At 30.7% G+C, this 21,241-nt stretch overlaps 2 protein-coding genes across 9 annotated transcripts; both read right to left on the bottom strand.

The window, feature by feature from the left end:
• Window positions 1–946: 946 nt before the first annotated feature.
• LOC122582991 (protein CUP-SHAPED COTYLEDON 3-like) lies at window positions 947–4,050 on the bottom strand. Its single transcript, XM_043755424.1, has 3 exons — window positions 3,710–4,050; window positions 2,328–2,593; window positions 947–1,473 (listed from the first exon to the last, which is right to left on the bottom strand). The coding sequence occupies exons 1-3, from the start codon at window positions 3,885–3,887 to the stop codon at window positions 1,069–1,071; spliced, it is 849 nt and encodes a 282-aa protein (XP_043611359.1). The 5' UTR covers window positions 3,888–4,050; the 3' UTR covers window positions 947–1,068.
• A 3,455-nt stretch (window positions 4,051–7,505) lies between these two features.
• On the bottom strand, window positions 7,506–21,193 carry LOC122582220 (serine/threonine-protein kinase 19). 8 transcript variants are annotated; one of them, XR_006321133.1, is made up of 11 exons: window positions 20,900–21,193; window positions 20,703–20,776; window positions 19,898–19,978; window positions 19,465–19,557; window positions 19,166–19,285; window positions 18,853–18,924; window positions 17,204–17,281; window positions 16,548–16,745; window positions 13,918–13,972; window positions 12,778–12,882; window positions 7,506–7,746 (listed from the first exon to the last, which is right to left on the bottom strand). XR_006321133.1 is itself a non-coding variant. In XM_043754581.1 (9 exons), exons 1-8 carry the CDS (start codon window positions 21,012–21,014, stop codon window positions 16,554–16,556), a joined length of 825 nt encoding a protein of 274 aa, XP_043610516.1. In that variant the 5' UTR covers window positions 21,015–21,193; the 3' UTR covers window positions 13,740–13,972; window positions 16,548–16,553. The 8 variants fall into 8 exon arrangements, 1 of the variants encoding a protein (XP_043610516.1); XR_006321132.1 differs by lacking the exon at window positions 7,506–7,746 and having other exon boundaries at window positions 12,571–12,882; XR_006321134.1 differs by lacking the exon at window positions 7,506–7,746 and having other exon boundaries at window positions 12,571–12,877.
• Between the last annotated feature and the right edge of the window lie 48 nt (window positions 21,194–21,241).

Raw genomic sequence — 21,241 nt, 5'->3', positions numbered from 1 at the left:
ATCATTTTAACTAACACCGACAAATTAAGGAGACAATTAGTCAATTAGTTGGAGAAGGGGATTCCCTCAAGTTGGGATCAACAACATATATACCTCAACTCAACCATAGTGTTATTGATCTAATCCAATTTTATCTTTGAAAATATAAATGATGATTACATGAATTTATTTTGCATATATCTCAAGAATATAATATATGGTGCCATCCTTATATATTATAACCATTGATACAATTTTGTAAATATCCTACTCAAAACACCCCTATTAATACACCCCTACAATAGTGAGAAGTAAGACTCGAAGCTAGCTGTATCCTTCCAAGATAAAAAACCTTATCAATAAGCCATTAATCCGATTGACATAACCATTGATATAGCAGTGGATGATAAAAAAAAATGTAAAATCAAAGAGTCACATATATGGTTTCGTAACCTAATAATTCCATTCACTCCAGCAGTAAACCCTTTAAATGTCCTTGGTTAATAGATCAAGTGACATTATTTGTAGGATAAGGATTAGTGATATCATAAGTCATAAAGTCTTAGGGTTCAAATATTTTCCATAATTATTGGGCTCCCTGTTCAATTGGGATGATCGTGTGATGACATCGATAATACGTTGATTCTCTTGTGGTATATTAGCGATTTAAATTAGCCTCTAAAAAAAAAACCCTATAAATAAAGTCATTAAGCAAGGTCACAGGAAAGACCGAATTACTCAAAAAAAATAATCCTTAATTACATAGTTTTTATTCCAGGGATTTGAATTCGGGGCCTGTAAAGAAGCAAAACTTTCCACCTCATCCTTGGATTACTATATCAAAAGCTCATTTACAAAAACTTAAAACGTGGAAATTGAAGCTTATACTCATTCTTTCAACAATAATATTAATTACAAACCCGGTTTCAATATATACTTGTACATATACAACAAACCATTACCTTCAATTCCAAAACAATCACACTACTATATATGTATCACAAATAATTAAATGGGGATTGTTCAATGTTTTTTCTATATCTATTTAAATAATACTTTATATACCTGATTAATGTAATCAAAACACAACTAGAAGAAGACCATGCCATTTTCCTCATGATTGTCATCTCCAAGTTCCATTGGTGAAGGGATGATAAAATCAAAACCAAGGTCAGAAAACAAACCAGATTCTTGATCTTGACACTTGGTGTTCGAGCATACAGTACTCTTTTGGTTTGTAGATTCTAGTAGTTGTGGTAGAACATAATTAAAATTATTGTTGATGAATTTATCATGGTGGTCGTGGAGCAATGGACTTTGATGGGAGGTGTTGGCGGTGATCTGGTGGTAGCAAGCACACGCGGGTGGTTGGTTATCAGTCATATGAAGAGGATATGAGTCTGTATTTGATGAAGTAACATTGTTTTGTGACTTGAATTCGTTGCTATTATCCCCTTTAGCCTTGTAAAATACTCTACATAACACCCAATCTTCCTGCCAATTGAAATTCAACCAAACAAAAAGCAAGAAAAGATTGTTAGTTTTCTCTCTATTTTCAAATATAAAGATACTTTGAAGTTAGAAATGCACAATTTGTTACGTACTATCAAATCTTAATCATGAATTGTCTAGTGCTAATTAAGTTACAGAAAATGCAAAATACAGTCCTAACGTATATAAATTGTACATCCATATCAAAAGTCACTACAAACAATGTGGTATTTGTTCACACTTTTAGTTAATGTAAATAAATAAAAATTTTTGTCACGCTTTTATGTGTGTAAAAATATATAGTACTAAAAGTGTGTAGAAATTTCTCCACACTAAAAAGTGTGTAGAACTAAAAGTTCACACTTTTTTGTGTGGACTTTCACAATTATTTTGTAACACCTCATTTGTCCACGGTAATTAAAAAGTTAGCGTGGACAAATGAGGTGTTACAAAATAATTATAAAAGTCTACACTAAAAAGTGTGAACTTTTCTTTCCACACACTTTTATTTCTATATATTTTTGCACACATAAAAGCGTGACAAAAATTTTAATTTGTTTACGCTAACTAAAAGTGTGAAAACATGCAACATTATTTGTAGTGAGTCCACCTCTTAATTTTATGGTAAGTGCGTATTTATTATTTTATAGACGTTAACTATAGCTTTATTTAACAAGATCCTAGTTATTAATTAATGTGTTATTTCTTGAGTACTTTGTGACTTGATTGGTGTTCACATAGAAAGTGAATAGCCTATCTAACGGTATTAACCTACCAATTGATTATATTATATATATATAACTCAAATACCTTTATTAACTACGTATAAACGTTATCAAGAATTGATCGATGCAAACCTTAGGAGGAATATGAGGGTTTTCAAGGCGAAATTCATGCATGATCCAACCAGTTTTAATCCCATTTGGAGCTCGGTTCTTGTAAAACACTAATGTCTTTCTCATCCCTACTACAACACCAGTATTAGGATCAGAAACCGTTCTATCTTTCCCGGTAGCCTTCCAATATCCGGTTTTTGTGGCCCTATTAGTTCGATATCCAGTTGCATACTTGCGATCACGAAAGCTAAAGAAATACCACTCGCTTGAATTCAGTTTCGCCACCTCTTCAAACCATCATAAACATATAAGATAAAGATATATTCCATAAGAGTCCCGGAAGAAATAAAATATATACATATATGGGAATTTAAGTATCATTATCAATAATATATGTTTATATATGCTAAACCTGAAATTAAGGAAAATAATTAAAATGCCTAAAGTGGCAAAAACATCTTAGTTAGATAAGGAATAATGCAAGTAATTCCATTTTTGCAAAAGAGGATTCAAATCAAAGACTAAAAATAAAGATGCAATTTGGTTTTAAGTCTATATCAGAAGTATATCTTAACTTTTTAGCAGTAGTAGTAGTACTCTTAACGCGTATGTATATATGTGTGCACCTAATTAATGTGTATATACGTTATATATATGTTTGTACGTGTTTAATGATCTTGTAACAAATTTGTAGATGTTGTACAAATGTATACGTACACCAAACAAATCATATATGCATTATTTCATCCAAAAACTTTTTATCATTATTATTATGGTGATCTATCGATATATCATATATATGTAATCCATTATTATTTCACATGGGAATATTTGACTCTATACCATATATGAAATCAATCAGTATGCATTTTGAGGGTGCTTAATTATCAGGTTGCTTAAACGAAAGAATTGTTTTTCATTAGGCTTATACGTACACATCACATGTCTTTACAATTATTATTATACGTTGTTTTTAGAAAAATGGGCGGATGACCAAAAAAGAAAATATATTTCTTTATGCAAATTACCTGGAGAGGCTAGCTAATAATAATTAAAAAACAAGATTAATTTCTTGATTGCAATCTAAAGAGAAACAAGGTGATTTATTACTATACATACAACATACACATATGTATTTTATTAAGAGGATTTATCATTTATCATTTACCATATATATATATATATATATATACTATTTATTTATTCTATAAGATTAGAAGGGGAGTATGCATGGTGGCAAACAACTGAAAGGTGATGGTTTTTAGCCTTTTTAATTATATGTTAGCCAAAGACTTGGGCAAGCTAGCTAGCTAGCTAGTCCGGTTTTCCAAAGATAGATCTTCGACTTTTATGATTCGACTTTTATTGAAGGAAATTGATCGAAGTTTTAATTAATTAATTACCAGGAAGTTGCCATGGCTCACAAATATGAAGATCAATCTCCTCAAGAGTAGTACCCTTTAAAGCATCTTGATCATTAGCAATAATCTTGTTGTAAAGATAGTGGCAAACCAACTCTTCATCACTTGGGTAGAATCTAAACCCTGGTGGCAGCTTTGCACCTATATCACTCAACCCCATATTAATTGATCAAGTGTGTAGTGTATTCTTTCCCCTAAAGAATTGAAGAATCAATTATTGGTAAATCTAATATAAAGTATCATGCATGAAGAAAAAGCTATATCATATCTTATATAATTGATATGTATAGTTTGAGTATGCAAACAAACTATTGGAATTTGGTGAAGAGGGAATATAGCTATAGTTCAATCTAAAGCTTTATAGTAATGTGGATTTATTGGAATATAATATTAAAGAAGTCTTGTGAATTGTGTATATATATATATATACATACTCATACATGTATATGCATTAAGAGAGATAATGGTTGAAAGGTATTTTGCCACCTATATCATTCCTTGACAATTATTTGAAGTATAATTCTAACTGTTTATGATTATGCTTCTACATTGAGTTATTGTTATCAAAGGGGGAACTTCCAAGAAAAACCAAAGTCACAAGGAATCCTGTACATACTTTTGTACATTGTCAAATTTTATAAGTATTTTAATTTTTTTTTTATATGGCGTGTACGATTATAAAATATACTAGCTAGCTACAAAGATTAGGTTTGTTACTGATATAATCTAATTGCTCAAAGGATGATTATTATATGTTCGATGTGGGGTTATAAAATAGGAGTATTGCCAAAAGTAGATTGGGTGATAATTGGCAGAAATTTCATTTTCATGTTTTGGTTTTAATATTTTATAGAACATCTAAACGGTTGACACCAACATATCTTATTCCTCGTAATTTAAACCGTTAACGATAATATGAATATAAATAATTAAATATCCATGGCGACAGTTTTTTCCCTCTATGGCAACACTTTGTTATAAATTACTATTAAATAATACACACTATACGCATGCTAGTGTCCCAATTTTATATGAAGGAGTCCTATTTAAATGATAATGAATCCCGTTTTTAATACCAGATCTTTTTAAACTACAACCGGATCCTTTTAGACTAATAAGACCGCCTCTTTCTATTATAACCCGTTTCTTTCTTGGCGACAACATTTGCACCATTTTTCTACTATTTGTAGAGTATTGAGAGAATGAAAACCATTTTCATTTCTTAATTATTGATTCTATTTTTGGATGCAACCAAACAAGAAAAACACTTTTCATTCTTTTTTTTCTTTTTCCATTTTATCATATATCAAATCTAAAAATGGGATTTTCAAGTAGCTCTTAAGGTGCAGTGTGTACCTGTGCAAATTACTAATTTAGAACTCCTTCCGTCCCACTAAATTTGTCTGTTTTTAAATTTTTACTTTGATCATAAATATATTTATTTGTGTTATATTGTGGTTGATAAAAGTTATATCAATGACAAACACGTACATTTAAAATACAATTAATTTATATAATTTTCATCAAATATTATATAATACAAACAAAAGTTATTTATACTCAAAGTTTATATTACTTGACTTTGAAAATTTAATAGTGGACAAATATAATAGGAATTTAATAGTGGACAAATATAATAGGATGGATAAAGTAATTAATTTATAGCTCGTATAAGACAAATTTGATGATTAGTTTATGATTGCTACAACAGATGGCCAAGTTCATGAATATATATACACAGAATCTTAATTAAGCCTATCAAATCCACTATATAATATTGATTATGCTTAAGCATCAACCTCAGTGACGAATAATTAATACTAATTATACTTTTAAAACAATTATTTTATATACTTTAACTACCACTCATAAGACTATGTCTATCTATAACCATATATAAAGCATATTGTCTCCTCCTCTCTATAAATTTTAAGACTTCAACTTTTAAGTTAAGACACGATCTTAGCTGTTTCATCTCTAATATGATAGATCAAGATCATTCATTCTTATCTTGTACTAAGAATAATATGAACAATATGGTCATTTGACACACTGATTGCATAGTCAAAAACATGACAAATGGTCTCTATGATCCTTTCATATTTCTCTCTCTTTATTTTAACGACTAAAAGCTTCATCGAAAGGCTAAAGCTCCTGAAACACAACGTTTCATTTTGCAAGTTTTTTTTATTCAAATAAAAGCTAAAGTTAGTTGCATCCAAATAAAGTTTTTAACACAATAAAAACTTTTTTGTTTAAAACTAAAAGTTAAATCTCTCTAAAATTTCTTTAAAAACTCTTGCCAAACATAACCACAATCTAGTCCGAATCCCTCGTCTCAAATAATAAAATAACAAATAAACCATATACACATGTACTTACATGGGCTAACACAACTCGTCCAAACCAAATCCAAATGTGGATAGAGGGGACGACGACGAGCTTAAAAAAGGATGGTGCCTATGATGTTGTCCCCGTCATGGATGAAGGTGGGCATGACAACCCATAAGAAGTACTATATTAATTAAGCTTACAATTTTCAATGATAATTAATTTATATGCTTATCAAGATTAAAATCGGTAGAATTTTTTTGTTACATTATTGACTATTAGGCTTATTTTCGACAGCCTCAAATTTCTTATGGTTTTTTTTTATATATTTGGAGTCGGCTTTACTAATGGATATAATAATTAGATAAGTTTTATTTATGGTACAATTGGAAATGGCAATATTAGTATATTACTGGGTGACATGTGAGGTTGGATAAAGGGTGACAAATTAATATTCCTTTAGCTTTTACCACGTAATAATACATATCTAGCTTTAATTTAATAAATAAATACGCGTCTATTTAGTTAACGTACGTGATTTACTTCCATAAGTTATGGGCAATCTTATATCTCGACTGGGGACACTTTGCCCCACAAACACAAAAGAAAATCCTTTCAATCACCATTCGCCTTCTTCTTAGCTAGATACTCGCTCGTATATATATTCACAAGAAAGATTAAGTTTTATTGACTTTAAGCAAAAAGGAAGATAAGTTTTAAATATCGTACAATACAACCCTAGCCTTTCTTAAAAATTAACAAAATGAAAATAAGAGCTATCAAGTTTTATATACTGAAGAAGAGTTTTTTATTTCTAGAAAACAAATAAAAATTAAAAAAAAAAAAGGGTTCAATTTTTTTAGTAGAATAAGATTTGTTGCTAGAATAAAGTATAAAGGACAATACCCGCCAAGAGCCAAGAGGACCCAAAAGGTCACAGTAACTAGTGCCATGTTGTTATCGTTGCTCAATCTAATTTTTTAGTATGGACAGAAAACGGATATAAAATGTTTACATGACTATAACGATCGAGTTAAACCACAAACACGCCCTACCTGGGCAATTATAAGAGGAAGACCACACGTATTATTTCATTAAAAACACAAATAAAAGCTTGTAGTAAACCTATAATATAACATCAAACAATGCAAAAAATTTAACTACAAAAATAGAGGGGTACCGTTTGCCATACGATGGCGGCGGTATGTGGTGGTAGCGACTCGTGGTGGCAGAGGCGGTATCAAGAAAAAATTTCAATGTGGGCCAAATTAAAAAATATTTAAAAAATAAATATAAAATGGGTCAACATGTTAAGAACCTATATAAAATTTTTAAAAATTGATAAATATGCATGATCAGATGGGATGATTGATGATACCACTGATAGTACGATAAATATTCTAGTAGTGTATCATTAATCCTTATTAATAGTTAATAAAACATTTAGTAGCACCAAAGTCTCTTTAAATTTCCCGAATTGCAATGATGCTTACATGTACCAGGTATGAAGCCGACAGAATGATAAATATATATACACACTAATTAATAATATACACCATTATGATTGGGGCTATGAAAACTGCATCACATAACGCCCGAGGTTTCTTGTCTATACAATTTGAAAAATGTAATGTCAATGTGATCGGGAGAAAATTGCTTTGAGATGAAATGATTTCACTTGCTACTACCTGATTTCAAGATTATCCAATCAATGGGAATGGGATTAATATGGATAATGTTTTAACATTTAATTAAAAATAAAATGCTCCCTAAATTACTACGTAACTATACCTAAATTATACGTCATATATTTGAATTAAAATCAACAATAGTTGTTCGATCTTTATCAAGAACACGACGTTATCTGATCTAAATATTTCATCGTATAGGTCATCATCTAATTTAATTTTATTCAATCATTAACGTTGGTATTAATCAAAAATAATAATGATAGTAAAAATAATCATTAATTCCCCGTCACCCTCATGTGACATCCTTAATTAGTTTCAATGAATATTTCGACATGACTTGTACATTGTTGTAACAACAATATGTGTTTCTTTAAAGAGTTACGAAGTTTTCACAATTCTATATTTTCAAGACGGGCTGCATATTGATGGTCAGACCATAATAGATAAAAAAAGAAATGCCAATTGAATTATTTTTAGAATTACATGCAAAAAATAACATACATATTACCATTTCGGTTTTAAAAGAAAGAAACTATTTGATTATTTGACGATTAGTAACTTTGATCGTTATGCTACTTAATTAATCACTCATATACATAAATGACACTACATTTTTATTCAATACATACAAAGAACTTTTATATTAAAGGTTGATTTTTTTTAAAAATGTGAGTCATATGCTCGCATAATGCGGCGGTGATGATGATAGTGCCACGGGGTGATGGTGGCGGTGTTGGGTGGCGGTGGCGGCATGTGGTGACGGGTGGTGGGCGGAAATGGTGATGATTGTGAAAGTAATCTATACTTTTATACTATATAATAAAAGAAATAGTCTCCCTGGGATGAAATGTACAAACTACCATCCCCATAAAAAACAGCTCTAAATCTAAAACATGGCAGCCATCAAAACTCTCTTTTTTACACACACCGGCTCCCTTACATGATTTCACACAAACCGTTCACACATAAGCTTGTACTATGATATCCCGCTGCAACACGCAAGTACCATGCTAGTTGATGTTAAAGAAGATAATGTTGTTATATTAATGATTGATAGATTCATGTTGTAAATTATTTAATTAAGGATATTATAGATATATTAAATAGAAATATTTAAATTAATGAATAAAGTAGACGTGTATTTTTAACGTTACAATTCCTTAAATGAGAATTGAAAAAAGAGGTTCCTATATAGTATTATAGATAAAACTATAAAATATTAGTATTTTGATATGAAACTAACTTCGGATAAAAATTGTTTTAAGTATTTTCATCTTTATTAAGCATCTGAATCCAAAAAAAAAAAAGAAAAAAAAGAATCAAGATTCAAAAATTATGTATATATACTGACCATTGATTATAATTTAATATTCCTTTCGAACTATTTTAGCTGTCCACTATTGACTAAAGTCTTTTTACTTCAACTTTAACCGTAAATATTTTGTTTGTATTATAATACTTGTTGAAAATTATATCATTGAAAAGTTCGTTTAAAATCAAATTTATTTATAAATTTTATGGTCAAGTGTTATAAAATATAAATAAAAATATTTATGGTCAAAATTGAAGTAAAAAAAACTTAGAAAGTCAGTAGTGAACAATTAAATTGGGACAGAAGGAATAATTAAAATTTCTAACTTTATTAGTTAAATTAAGGTGGGATTCCCTCAAGTTCTACAACTTGACTGGAAAATCTTCACCATTGAACTTTAATCAAAGGTCAAGATTAAAAAATCATCTTTAAATCTTAAACATTGATTATAATCTAATGGTTAAGATTTCTTTAACTTGCCTAATCAAATTGAAACCAACTTGAGAGAATGTCCACCTTTAAATTAAATTAATCCATAAACTTTATGGTGTAATTAAAAAGATCGACAAGCATTTTCACAAGCTTTGACTCTAATACACCCAACACCCAACAGAATAAAACCATGTACATCAAAGTCCCTACTTAAATTGCTTTTTGACAATCTCACACCTAGGAATCTATGTTTTCATTCAAATGCATGCTAAATTAACTTATTTATTCTTAAATTAATTTATTTATTGTTCGACAAATAACCTATAACACTATGTTTTTCATTTATATTTTTATCATTAATTTTGTTACGTATGTTCTGCTCTATTGTTAGAAAATCTAATTTAAGTCCCATGTATAATTATTAAAACAGTAATTAACCGAATAATTTTAGAGTTTTTTAAACCTAAAACTAGCTTCTAATATTGCCATATAAGATTTACTCCTATGTGTAATACTCATATTCTTCATACAATTACATTATTAATATTTATTATATATATCAAAAATTGAAACAAAATTATTGTGAAACGGATAGGATAAAAAAAGATTTGGCAACAAAATTTTAAAAATTATTAAAAAAACATACCATACGTATATGAAAAAAATATTAGTAGATTATATGTGACAAAACAATTTTGTTGTTCCTCTCATTCGTTCCCTTGGCCGAAACACATAAAATAAGTAACCAAAATTAATTGTTATTTTAACCACAAAACAAAGTCTATTATATAATGATAATAAAAGTTACGTTTGATTTGTTGTAGGGTTCATCTATCAGGTGAATATACTTTTACGCCATTTATGACTACACAAATGATGTTGTTGATGATATCAAAATTAGGTTAAATGTTCCGAGAAGGGTTGTGTAATCACTATAGTAGATTAAGTGAATGTGATATCGACATGCTTGAAAAGACAAAAGGTGTCTAGAACAATCCATGATTTAGGAATTAACCATAAACTATAACATAATCAATTTGTTCATAATAAACCTATAGAATAGCTATTTACTAATGCATAAAATAACCTTTATAGCTAGTCGTGCATCGCGCGGGGTAAAATACCTGGTATATATATATATACTAGTGTCCACACCCGTACAATGGATGGGTAGTCTTAAAATATATTAATCAAAGCTAAAAAATAAAACATAAAACGATTCAAATAAGGTAAAAAGTTGAAAATGTAATGCGTAATAAACCAATCTTTCGGGGAAGACCTACCATACATATCGGAATCATACTTGTTATTAAAAAAATAAAGAAGCATTGCGTACGAAGATCAAATAGTAATTCTTAATGGGTAAATTTTTGCTTCAAAAATCTCTATATATATTCTTAGTAAATTGATTCTTGATGACAACTTTTGATTATAGACGAATTAAAAATTTACACAGTAACGATATGATTCGAGCAACCATCAATATGACCAATATCACAACTTAATCAATACGAAAGCTAAAAAAGAAACATATGAAAATTAACTCCATATAAATATTGATTCTAGTTTACCTTTTTTTTTTTTTCAACTTTAGTTAAATAAAAAACATTACAATTCAATGTTAAATAATAATAATAATGATTAAATGTGAACAAAGTATATAAATAAAAAATTCTTTTTGGTAGTCGATTGTCGGTTGTTTTTTTTTTCCTATATTTTTTTTTTTTGATTGAGAATATGTAAGGGTTTTTTCTAGGTGGTATATAATAATAATAATAAATTGATTCCAGTTTACTCCTTTTTTTTTTCAACTTTAATTAAATAAAAAACATAAGAATTCAATGTTAAATAATAATAATAATGATTAAATATGAACAAAGTATATAAATAAAAAACTTTTTTTGGTAATCGATCGTAGGTAATAATAATAATAAAGATTTTTTTTATTAAAGGTCGGACATTATTTATTAAATAAATATTAAAAAAAAATAGAGGATTAATAAGAAGGGGGTATTAGACTAAAAGAAGGGATTAGAGGTGCCAAGTGTACCCCAACCCCCTCTTTTAATTATATTGTAGATATATATATATACGAGAATTGATAATCATATCATAAATTTTACTTCCCCCGTCCCACTAGATGTGTCAACTTTTAAAATTATAAAGTCAATTTTTTATAACCTTGACCATGAATATCTTTGTTTATGTTGTATAATATTTAATGAAAATTATATGAATTAATTGAGTTTTACATATGTTTATATCGGTATAACTTTCATCGAGTATTATATAACACAAACAAAGATATTCAAAGTCAAAGTTAGAAAAAATTGACTTTAAAAACTTAAAAGTTGACACATTTGGTGGGACGGATGGAGTAATTAATTTATCATACTATATAACTATGAGTATAATAAATTTATTAAAAAATGTCGGTACTCATACCCTCTCCATATATATATATATATATGAAAAACTTACCTAAATTTTTTTTACAGAAAAATAGTTTCAACTTTAATTTCAAAACGACCAAAATTATATATTAAAACAAAGTGACTAACTAGCAAGATGCTCAAATATGCATTAATTACACATCTAAATCCTACTCGGTATGTTATAACATTTTTAAATGTTGACACATTTAAAGTATTTTATTCGTAAAAAGCTTCAAGGGTCAAAAGGAGCTCATTGTTAAACACTCATAACTTTTAAGGCGCGTTTGGTTCACAGAATATTTTTGTAAGGAATGAAATTTCATCCAATAATCTTAAGGAATGGAGATTTCATCAAATGATGAAATATTTACATTCCAATGGAATAATATTCCATCATCTTTTGACAACCAAACGTACTACAGAATAAAATTCAACTCCAATTCCATCAAAATCTGTCAACCAAACACCAAGTTTTTAAAAACCTCCCAAAGCTCCTTGTCAACCAAACATTAATAGTGTCCAACTGTCTATCTACACACACCCTTCACCTTGTCCCTTCTTTTAAGTATTCATATAGTGATATCTACTACTTATAGGAATGAATACCAGTACTCCCCATCCAAACATACTTTCAAGTACCTATTACTTGCAAAACCCGTTCAAATTAAATGCATGACTTAAGCTTTATAGTATAGTGACACATCTGTTTTTTATACACTAAGCAAACATCTAAATGGCAAAAAAATTTATGGAATTGGTCCAAGCAAGTGAATGAACATGGAACACCAGAGACATGGACGGTACAGGCTCTATTTCACTTTCACAGAGGTAGACAAATGTCGTACATACCTGAGGCAGTTAAGAGGATACCCCATTCTTGACATATTCCTGTCCGTTAATAATGCGATACAGACTTGACTCATTCTTAGCTCAAACAAGTTTCCGGGCCCTTATCTTGCATAACGACATGTGGATTAGTCGGCTTTGGTAATAATACTTGATGGCCAGGTTGGTTGATGTTAGATATTTAATTAATGGGTCCTTAAATCATTGAGAAGACATGGATAGTGTAGAGCTGATATAATGCAGAGGTCATATATTAATAAAACTGTGCCAGATATCCTGTCATTCTCAATACGTTAATCTCAACTCTACAACATCCTAAAGCAGTTCGCGGTCACTTCCAACCCAGGCCCAAAATCCCATTTTGCTTTTGTTGATCTTTTTTGTATGTTCCAAGCATTTTGATTAATCAAAAAGAGATGGCTATCATGCACATTAACTTGACACTCATTCTGTAAAACTAATATAGTTAAGTTTTGTGATTTTGGAACTGTTGATCTTGCATCAACATATTTTCAAGAATCTATATATACCTATCTCTAACTTTAACTAAATGAAACTAATTAAGATTTCAAACTGACAATAACCATGACAAAACACAAATTTAGTCACTACTACAAACCAACTCTTCAGATACAAAAATTAGGGGAACGTTTTGAACTTGGTAAATTTGGGAAAAGAAAAATCAAGAAATTTGTCATCATAGACCAGAAAATGTTGGGTTTGTCCAAAATCTAAAGTAAACTATTACAACACGGCATTTCAGTTTGATGAGTCATGCAACCCAAATGATGTCTTGTTCCACATTCATGGCAGAAAAAAAAAATCAGAATGAATCACATGAGGATGGTCATCATGTCTGAATGTTTTGCAAAATTTAGATTTTGGGAACATGGATGGAGCCAAAAACAAGTAGGGCCGATTAAATAATTGGGTATACAGAATTACCGAAACAGCCTACGGACACATTTTGTTCAAGATTCCAAAAACTTGTAATTTTTATGAAACTTTTACATGTAAAGAATAAAACATGGATTAATGACAATGGACTGTTTCAACTCAAGTGGTCTTTGTTCTGAAAACTCTTTAACTTGAGTCTATAGCCGTGAATACATCAATCTGTATATTTTACGAGAAAGAAGTTACCCGTAAGCTCATGACACTACAAGATGCCAGCTCCATCATGACATCTGAAGCATTCCTGTAATTACAGTAAACGGCTCATTATTCAAGTTGCATCCAACAATACAGTCAACAACATCATCAAAACAGTATAATTTCACAGGCTATTCACAGGGTAGAGATTGTTCCAACAATACAGTCAACAATACATCATTCGTGTGGATAAACAATTATACTTCGGAATTCTGATAATATGATTATCTAGGTTTCTGTAATCAGTCTTTATAGCTAGTTTCATTACAGTTGCAACAAAACTAATAATATGCGGGCAAAATAGATAACTACTTACTGCTTCCTTAAACGTAGTTTATAAGTGTTTTAGTCCTGGTTCATAAGGGGCAGTTGCTTTCCAAAGAAAAGTCCTATTTAGTCATCTGACTCATTAACTTGACCATATCCAAACATTTCTAGAGTCAATTTATTTACACATGATTATCCAATTCTGATAGTTTAATATCCCACGATCACCTTAAGAACACACACTTTAGCACCCCCTCAGGAGTCAAGTCCACAACTTGGAAAAAGCGTGTTATGTAAGACCTTTTACATTTGAAATGATTCCATAGGAAAAGGATCATACATGAGTGGCTGTTTGTCAAGGCTGAGACCACCTAGGGGTAAATAGAGCTACACGCTGCATTCAATATTAGGCAAATACACTTGTAAACAGACCCATGTTAATATGATCCTAATTAATCAGTAGTTTCTCTAACATTTAAAGTCAACACTCAGTAAGACCACCAGTAACAACGGACAATGGAGGCATTTTTTTTAAGTTGTCCCCTTTTATTTAATGCCTTTCTCTAAGTTTTAATGTTGAAATGTTACATTCCTTACTATGGGCTACATCCTCATCATTACATCAAATAATTCACTTCATGTAATCAGGAGGCCCCATTACTCATGATTACAATAGTACAACTTATAGACGCTACCGATTTAACTAGACAGATTTTATTTTGTCATTATTTCAAAATCTTTACAGACTCGGATGAATAACCAACTACCTAAAATTATAAACGTTGGTATTTCTATGAGATGGAATATTTATATAACTTATAAGTAACATCCAATAATAACCGTTTGTAAGATTTATATAATCTACAAACAAGTAATCTACCATCTTTGTCATCTGATGAAGGGCTCCACCTGAAAGGCATATTCTCACTTCTCTTTCATCTATAAGCTATAATGGCACTATCAAAAGATTTAAATGACTTAATACATTGTTTAACCTATTTAAAGTGCTTAAACTTTTTATTTGATCACAATACAACACCTACGACATTCCTAAACAACCCATTGTACCCCTGCACATTGATGCTTACTAAGATCGATGTAACGCAACAAAAGTGAACAAACAAAAATGACATTAATAGGCAAACCTGAATTACCATTTATTTTTGTAAAAAGTGTACTTGTTTCCTCCCGAAAAATAACAGTTTTTATATTCCGTAGTTTCAACAAAAACTCAACAATTCCTTTACGAGTAAGTTATATAATCGATACTTTTTCCCCATTAGTATTCACACTAGAAGTAGTAGCCATTATTTGCATTAGGGTAGCACACGATTCAAACTTCTAAGCTAATGATGTTATTCTTGGATTGTATAACTACTAAACTATTTTAAATTTGGTTCTGATGGATGAAAGTGTTGGTGTGAGGTTTTAAAATTTACTCCCTCTGTCCCAATTTAATTGTCCACATTTCTTTGTTTAAGTTGTCCAAGTTATAATGTCCACTTCAAAAAGTAGACAAGTAAATCGCAAATTTAATTTAAATCATTGTTTACAAAAACAAGTGTAATTTTCAAGTATATTATATTCAAACACTTTTAGCGGAACTGCTATTTGGTGACCTGAAACAATTACTATACCTTTCTTTAACTTTGTGCTAAGATGGACATTTATTTGGGACAAAGGGAGTATTATATTTGATTATTCGAAATGAGCTTCTTCAAACTTTTCATACACATTCAAGATTTTCGATTCGATCTCGAATCCACCTCAAGCAAAGCTCAAGCCTGCATCATGAAGGCTGGTCGAACTATCAAGCAAAGTTCAAGCTTAGCCTAAGTATGTAAAGCTGAGTTCCACCTTGCCTAGCTTAAATCAGCTCACATGCAGCCGTAGTGATCCACAAGTTATTTTTATTCTGTCCTTACTATGAAGCATTTTTATATCTAGCAAAGGTTTAGATCGACGAAGAAGCATTTTGTATATCTGATCAGTAGCCAGCCATCCTACAGAACTACAAGTTAAGTCAAACATGGTAATTCATGATAGGACAAAAGGAGCCAATAATCATTTAATCTTCTACATTTTTAACACTGCTCATTAAAGTGTATATATATATATATATATATATTGCCTATTTAACTCCCGCAATACTTTTTATTAGGTTTAGCTTATATACAAAGACCAAAATTTCAGCATGAATCAAGGAAAAGGGAAAAAAAATCACAAATAAGAGCTGAAGACGAAAACCAATATAGAAGCATTTAAGTTTAAGAAATATGCAAACTGACAGAATAACTATGTTTGCGTAAAAGGAATCAAGTACACTTATAGAAGACGTAGAGTAGTGTGCTTACCTAATTTTAATCCTTCACGGCTCGAACGACTAACCCACTTGGTGTGTGGACAGTTTTGAGGTGACCGGAGCCTAGAAGATCACGAAGATGAAATCTTATATCCAAAGGCGATAGACGCAGACGTTTTTTCTCAAGAAGAGCCAACATCATCTCTTTGTATTTTTTACGGTTGAGTAGAGACAACAGCTCCTTTCTTCCCTATACGCACCATGATCCATTTCCAAATTAGAATAAATTTCCCAAAAGGCATAGCCTAACTTTAATATCAATTGTGGATCCGGGATTTACTGAAAAATGTTCCTTCCATCCTCATGTATATAAATAACCATTATCATTTGTAGAAACTGCTATCATACCAAATGGAGAATAACCAAGCATTGAAAGACGTTTGCTTTTTCCAACTTCCTTTGACAGTAAATATTTAAGAGCAATAGGAAGCGACAGTTCATATACAGGATTGGCTTGTAAATTCAGAAAGAAAGTTAACTAAACGTTGCTGATCATTTTGCTAAGTTTTAAACCATATGAGGTGTTTTTTAACAGAGATTTTATTTTCCAAATCAAACATTCAGATATTGAAACTCCATCAAATTCGATGATACCACTAGATGGAAGTATAAGCTAATGAAATTTACATACAGGCAACCACCACATACCTGCGTGAGGGCCTTCAGAAGTGACCCAATATTTGGAATTGCAAACCAGTACATATCAGGATCAATAAGCTGGCGAGTCTGGAAATGGCAAAACAATTAAAGACAGTACATAAAGACAGCTATCAGTGTTTATGTCACTTACCAATGTAAGATACCATTAAAACACATAAAACGATACTATATGCAAAACGCCTGACCGAAAATACAGCCCACTACTGATTTATGTAATACACTCAATGTACAGTCAGCATGGATTTTCTGCTAAGATTAATAGTTCAAGATTTTCTATAACATGTTGACTCACAGTTAAGAAATATTGTTATTTAATCTATGACAAAGCGATACTATATGAAGAGATAGTTGGTGTTTTGGTGCAAAATATAACAGCACTTTGGGGTCAGATAGAGCATAATATTATAGTATAGCATTTTTTACTACCAAAGCAAAAATTCAAATATGAGATCTCATGTATTATAAAGTAACATTTGAATCTCCATAAATAAGTAAATACACCAGCATGTATTTCATCCTCCTTCCTACGATGTAGATATTAGGATGATAGTTGTTCAAAGCATGCCTCAGGTGTGCATAGGCTCAGAGGCCCATCAGGCTCTGAAATGTGACGCATTTTCATGTTGAGGCAAGGGACACTCAAGAGACTCACCCAAGTGCAGCACCTTGGTTGTAAAACCCTTAAGGGCATAAGCATACCAGATGAATATTTGGGTCATTGAGCTCTTGTTGACTAACATGAGCAATATGGATTTTATTAGTACTCTTAACTCTGACAATCCTATTAGGGCCCAAAGGGAAACAAAAACCCTAGAATATATGTCCTCCATTATTATCATATCATTCTTAAATGAGACATCCATCACAAGTTTTGGTTTCTCATTTCTCAAGCTTTCTGACTTCTAGAAAATAAGAGCGAATAATGGACCTCATGATGATGATTGGGATTTAATGATCTTGATTGATGGCTTGATGTTTTACTCTACTTGTTTCTTACGTTCTTTAGCTTGTGCATTTTGTCATACTACGGAATCGAACTTTTTCAATATTATAAGTATAGATTAAATTATTTTTCGACATTTCAAGTGTTACAATACTTGTGAGTCGTATATTTATACTACAATAAATTTTGATATGATACCCCTCAGAGTCATGAAGCCCGCACCTGGGCCTCCATTTTTATGTAAGCCACCTCAGGAACCCCTTTGCACCTTGACCTTAGTACACCTTAATCCTTGAACAATTTAGCCAAGTAATACTAGAAAGTGGAAAGTTCAACCCATTAACTTATTAATGGGTTGACTCAGGATGTGGTTCATCTCTAATGAGTCAAATGGTAAACTAGATTTAGAATACAAGCACATTAGTTTAGAAAAAAGAGTCTAACAAGTTAAAAAAAAAGCGTCTCTTTTAATTCATAAAACCTCCTGCATCATTCAATTCAAAAATTAGAGTGTTATTGAGATGATAGAATTTCTTCAATCATATTTCACATCCTACTTATTCAATATAAAAATTAATGTGTTAAGTGCCCGTATGCAACCGACCCATTACTCGACCTGCCCCATTTGCTGTTTGCCCTCAACTTTAGACACAAAAATGAAATTAAGTAGTTGAGGATCACCAAATTGACTTACCAGAAGACCAGCGTTCATCAAAAGAGATATATCTTCATCTTTTACCTTTCCTCCTATTGATAGAAGTGAACACTACAATGCAGCACAACCAACTCTAGTCAAGAATAAAAATCAATATCCTATATTAGAGGAGTGCTCAGATAATTACTCATAAAATAAACGACTCAACAGAAACTATGATATGTGCATACATTATTTCTCACCACTCGTTTTATGACTACTTCTCACTACTCGTTTTATGACTACGCGTAAATATATAGTAAACTTAAAGTATCATAAACAGAGATCAGGTCATCCATAACTCATTACTCACTAGCTCTTGATGACCTATACAAGGTTCAGGCTTGCTATGAATGACATGCACTTCAAACCACTCAAAAACTGCAAAACCACTTTGCTTTTTTGTTTCCATGCTTTTAACAGCCTGTTTCATCTATCATGAAAGTAAAGTTTCGTTATTTAAGTACTAAAAGTGTAATGGTACTAGACGATTACTACTTTATCCAAATTTCACCAATAACATCCCCTCTATCCAGTAATCTACAGGTAGATAAACTATATATACTATGTAAAGAATGTTTTGTGCAACAAAATCAATACCATGTGACTGACCTGTTTCAAATAATCTTCCATGAACATTACAGCATGATCATCCTGTCCGCTGTTTAGTTTGAAAATACGCAAAACTTTATCCCTCCTCAATAACTGATCATAATGCGGATTTTTTAATCAATGGTGTAATTTCAGTTAGGCACGACAGACCTCAAGAGAAATAATAAATAAAATATAAACACGCATACGTCCTGTCTAAATTAAGTAAAGTAACAATTGTTAGATAGATAAAGCATAATATTCCCCACGGTATCTTTAGTAATCTTACTCCTTAATTTTAAAGAAACAAATTTACTCTTCCAGGATGTATCACAACATGAGGAAACTTCCTTCATAATAATTATTAATAAATATTGATTAAATCTGTGAGCTAATGCTTGTATCAGAGAATACACTAGATTGTTAAAATTCATAACATGACAGTAAAACAAACCTCCAATTCTCTATCCACTTGTGTCCTATCTTTGACACTGCTGTACAATTGTGATCGTAAGATAAACGGCTCAATGGTAACCTACAAATGTAACAAGAAACTACATTGAGATAACAATCGATGGCAGTAGCCAATAGTCAATCACTTGATTTCAAGTAAGCAAAAACATAAAAGTTCAGTTTCTAACAGCATACATATCAGTTCAGGAACGTTCCATGTGAAAAAAAAAACAATAATACTCGTATATCAACTAAAAGTATAAAACAAGAAACAGAAAAAATAACCACAGGCAAATAACTTATTGGGCGCTACACTCCTTTTTCTTGTTTACATATGTGAAGTACACAAAAATGTATAAAACTATCCCAGTTTTGCTATTGTATGTATTTCACTTTAACTTAAATTTTAAGGGCTAAGTTTAACAAGATGTACCCAACTTGTCGCATATGCTATTGTTGCGTATTAAATTTCCAAACGGTCTATCACTCTATTGTATGCACCAAACTGTCAAGTATTGCTACTGTATGTACGCATCTGAAGTCTGAACTATTATAACGTCACCAAATAAACCCGGTGAACGCAATATCAAAATTGCATACATACATCGCAAAACACGTTTAGAAGAAACCCTGCATTTTGAATCGTATATGGAGGTGGTGAATGGTTCAAAACTATAATTGAGAATACATATCTAAACTAAACCCGAGGTCACGCATTAAATATATAATAATTTTTATAGCAAAATACATAAAGTTGAATACATTTTCAAAGAATTATCCATAATTATTATTAAAAACATATATACCTTATCAGAATGAGGAAACTGGGCACGCATCATGTTAAGAGCAACCATTGTGTCACTGAATATAAGATTGTCTTCTACATCATTTAACATTAAATAATTTCATCATTATTTATAATTATGATTATATATGTATCTATTATATTAATTAACTATATAATTTTATTAAAAAAAAATTGGAAAAAGGGGGAGAAACTAACCAAGGGAAAGAGATTGAAGAGAATCATCATGTACGGAATTATCATCTGCATCGTCTCCTCGTTGTCTTTTTCGTGATGTTGATGAATTATTATTATTATTATTTGTTATTTCCATTTTATTTATTTGCTTGCTTAGGGAAAAAAAAAAAAGGCAGGCTGAATTCCAGAAAATAACTAGGTTCCGCTAGAACTAGAGAAAGCAATGACGCTGTTTGAACGGGAAAACAAATTGAGTTTTGAAAATTAAAACAGTTCGGTTTTGGTTTTTTTTTATGGTTTGATTTGATCGGTTATGTCCTATTCTGTTTTTGGTTTTGAGTCGGTTTTGACCATTTTTTCAAA

Source organism: Erigeron canadensis, chromosome 9 (assembly GCF_010389155.1).
Source record: "Erigeron canadensis isolate Cc75 chromosome 9, C_canadensis_v1, whole genome shotgun sequence".
Classification (NCBI taxonomy): Eukaryota; Viridiplantae; Streptophyta; class Magnoliopsida; order Asterales; family Asteraceae; genus Erigeron; species Erigeron canadensis.
This window is presented reverse-complemented; position numbering and strand designations above follow the sequence as displayed.

Coding starts and splice junctions, on each gene's coding strand:
- LOC122582991 (XM_043755424.1), bottom strand. CDS start 3,887: ATGGGGTTGAGTGATATAGGTGCAAAGCTGCCACCAGGGTTTAGATTC. Junction 2,594..3,709: donor TGAGCCATGGCAACTTCCTG/GTAATTAATTAA, acceptor GATGGTTTGAAG/AGGTGGCGAAACTGAATTCA. Junction 1,474..2,327: donor ACCCTCATATTCCTCCTAAG/GTTTGCATCGAT, acceptor TTCAATTGGCAG/GAAGATTGGGTGTTATGTAG.
- LOC122582220 (XM_043754581.1), bottom strand. CDS start 21,014: ATGGAAATAACAAATAATAATAATAATAATTCATCAACATCACGAAAA. Junction 19,979..20,702: donor AGTTTCCTCATTCTGATAAG/GTATATATGTTT, acceptor TTACATTTGTAG/GTTACCATTGAGCCGTTTAT. Junction 17,282..18,852: donor TGATGAACGCTGGTCTTCTG/GTAAGTCAATTT, acceptor TGCCATTTCCAG/ACTCGCCAGCTTATTGATCC.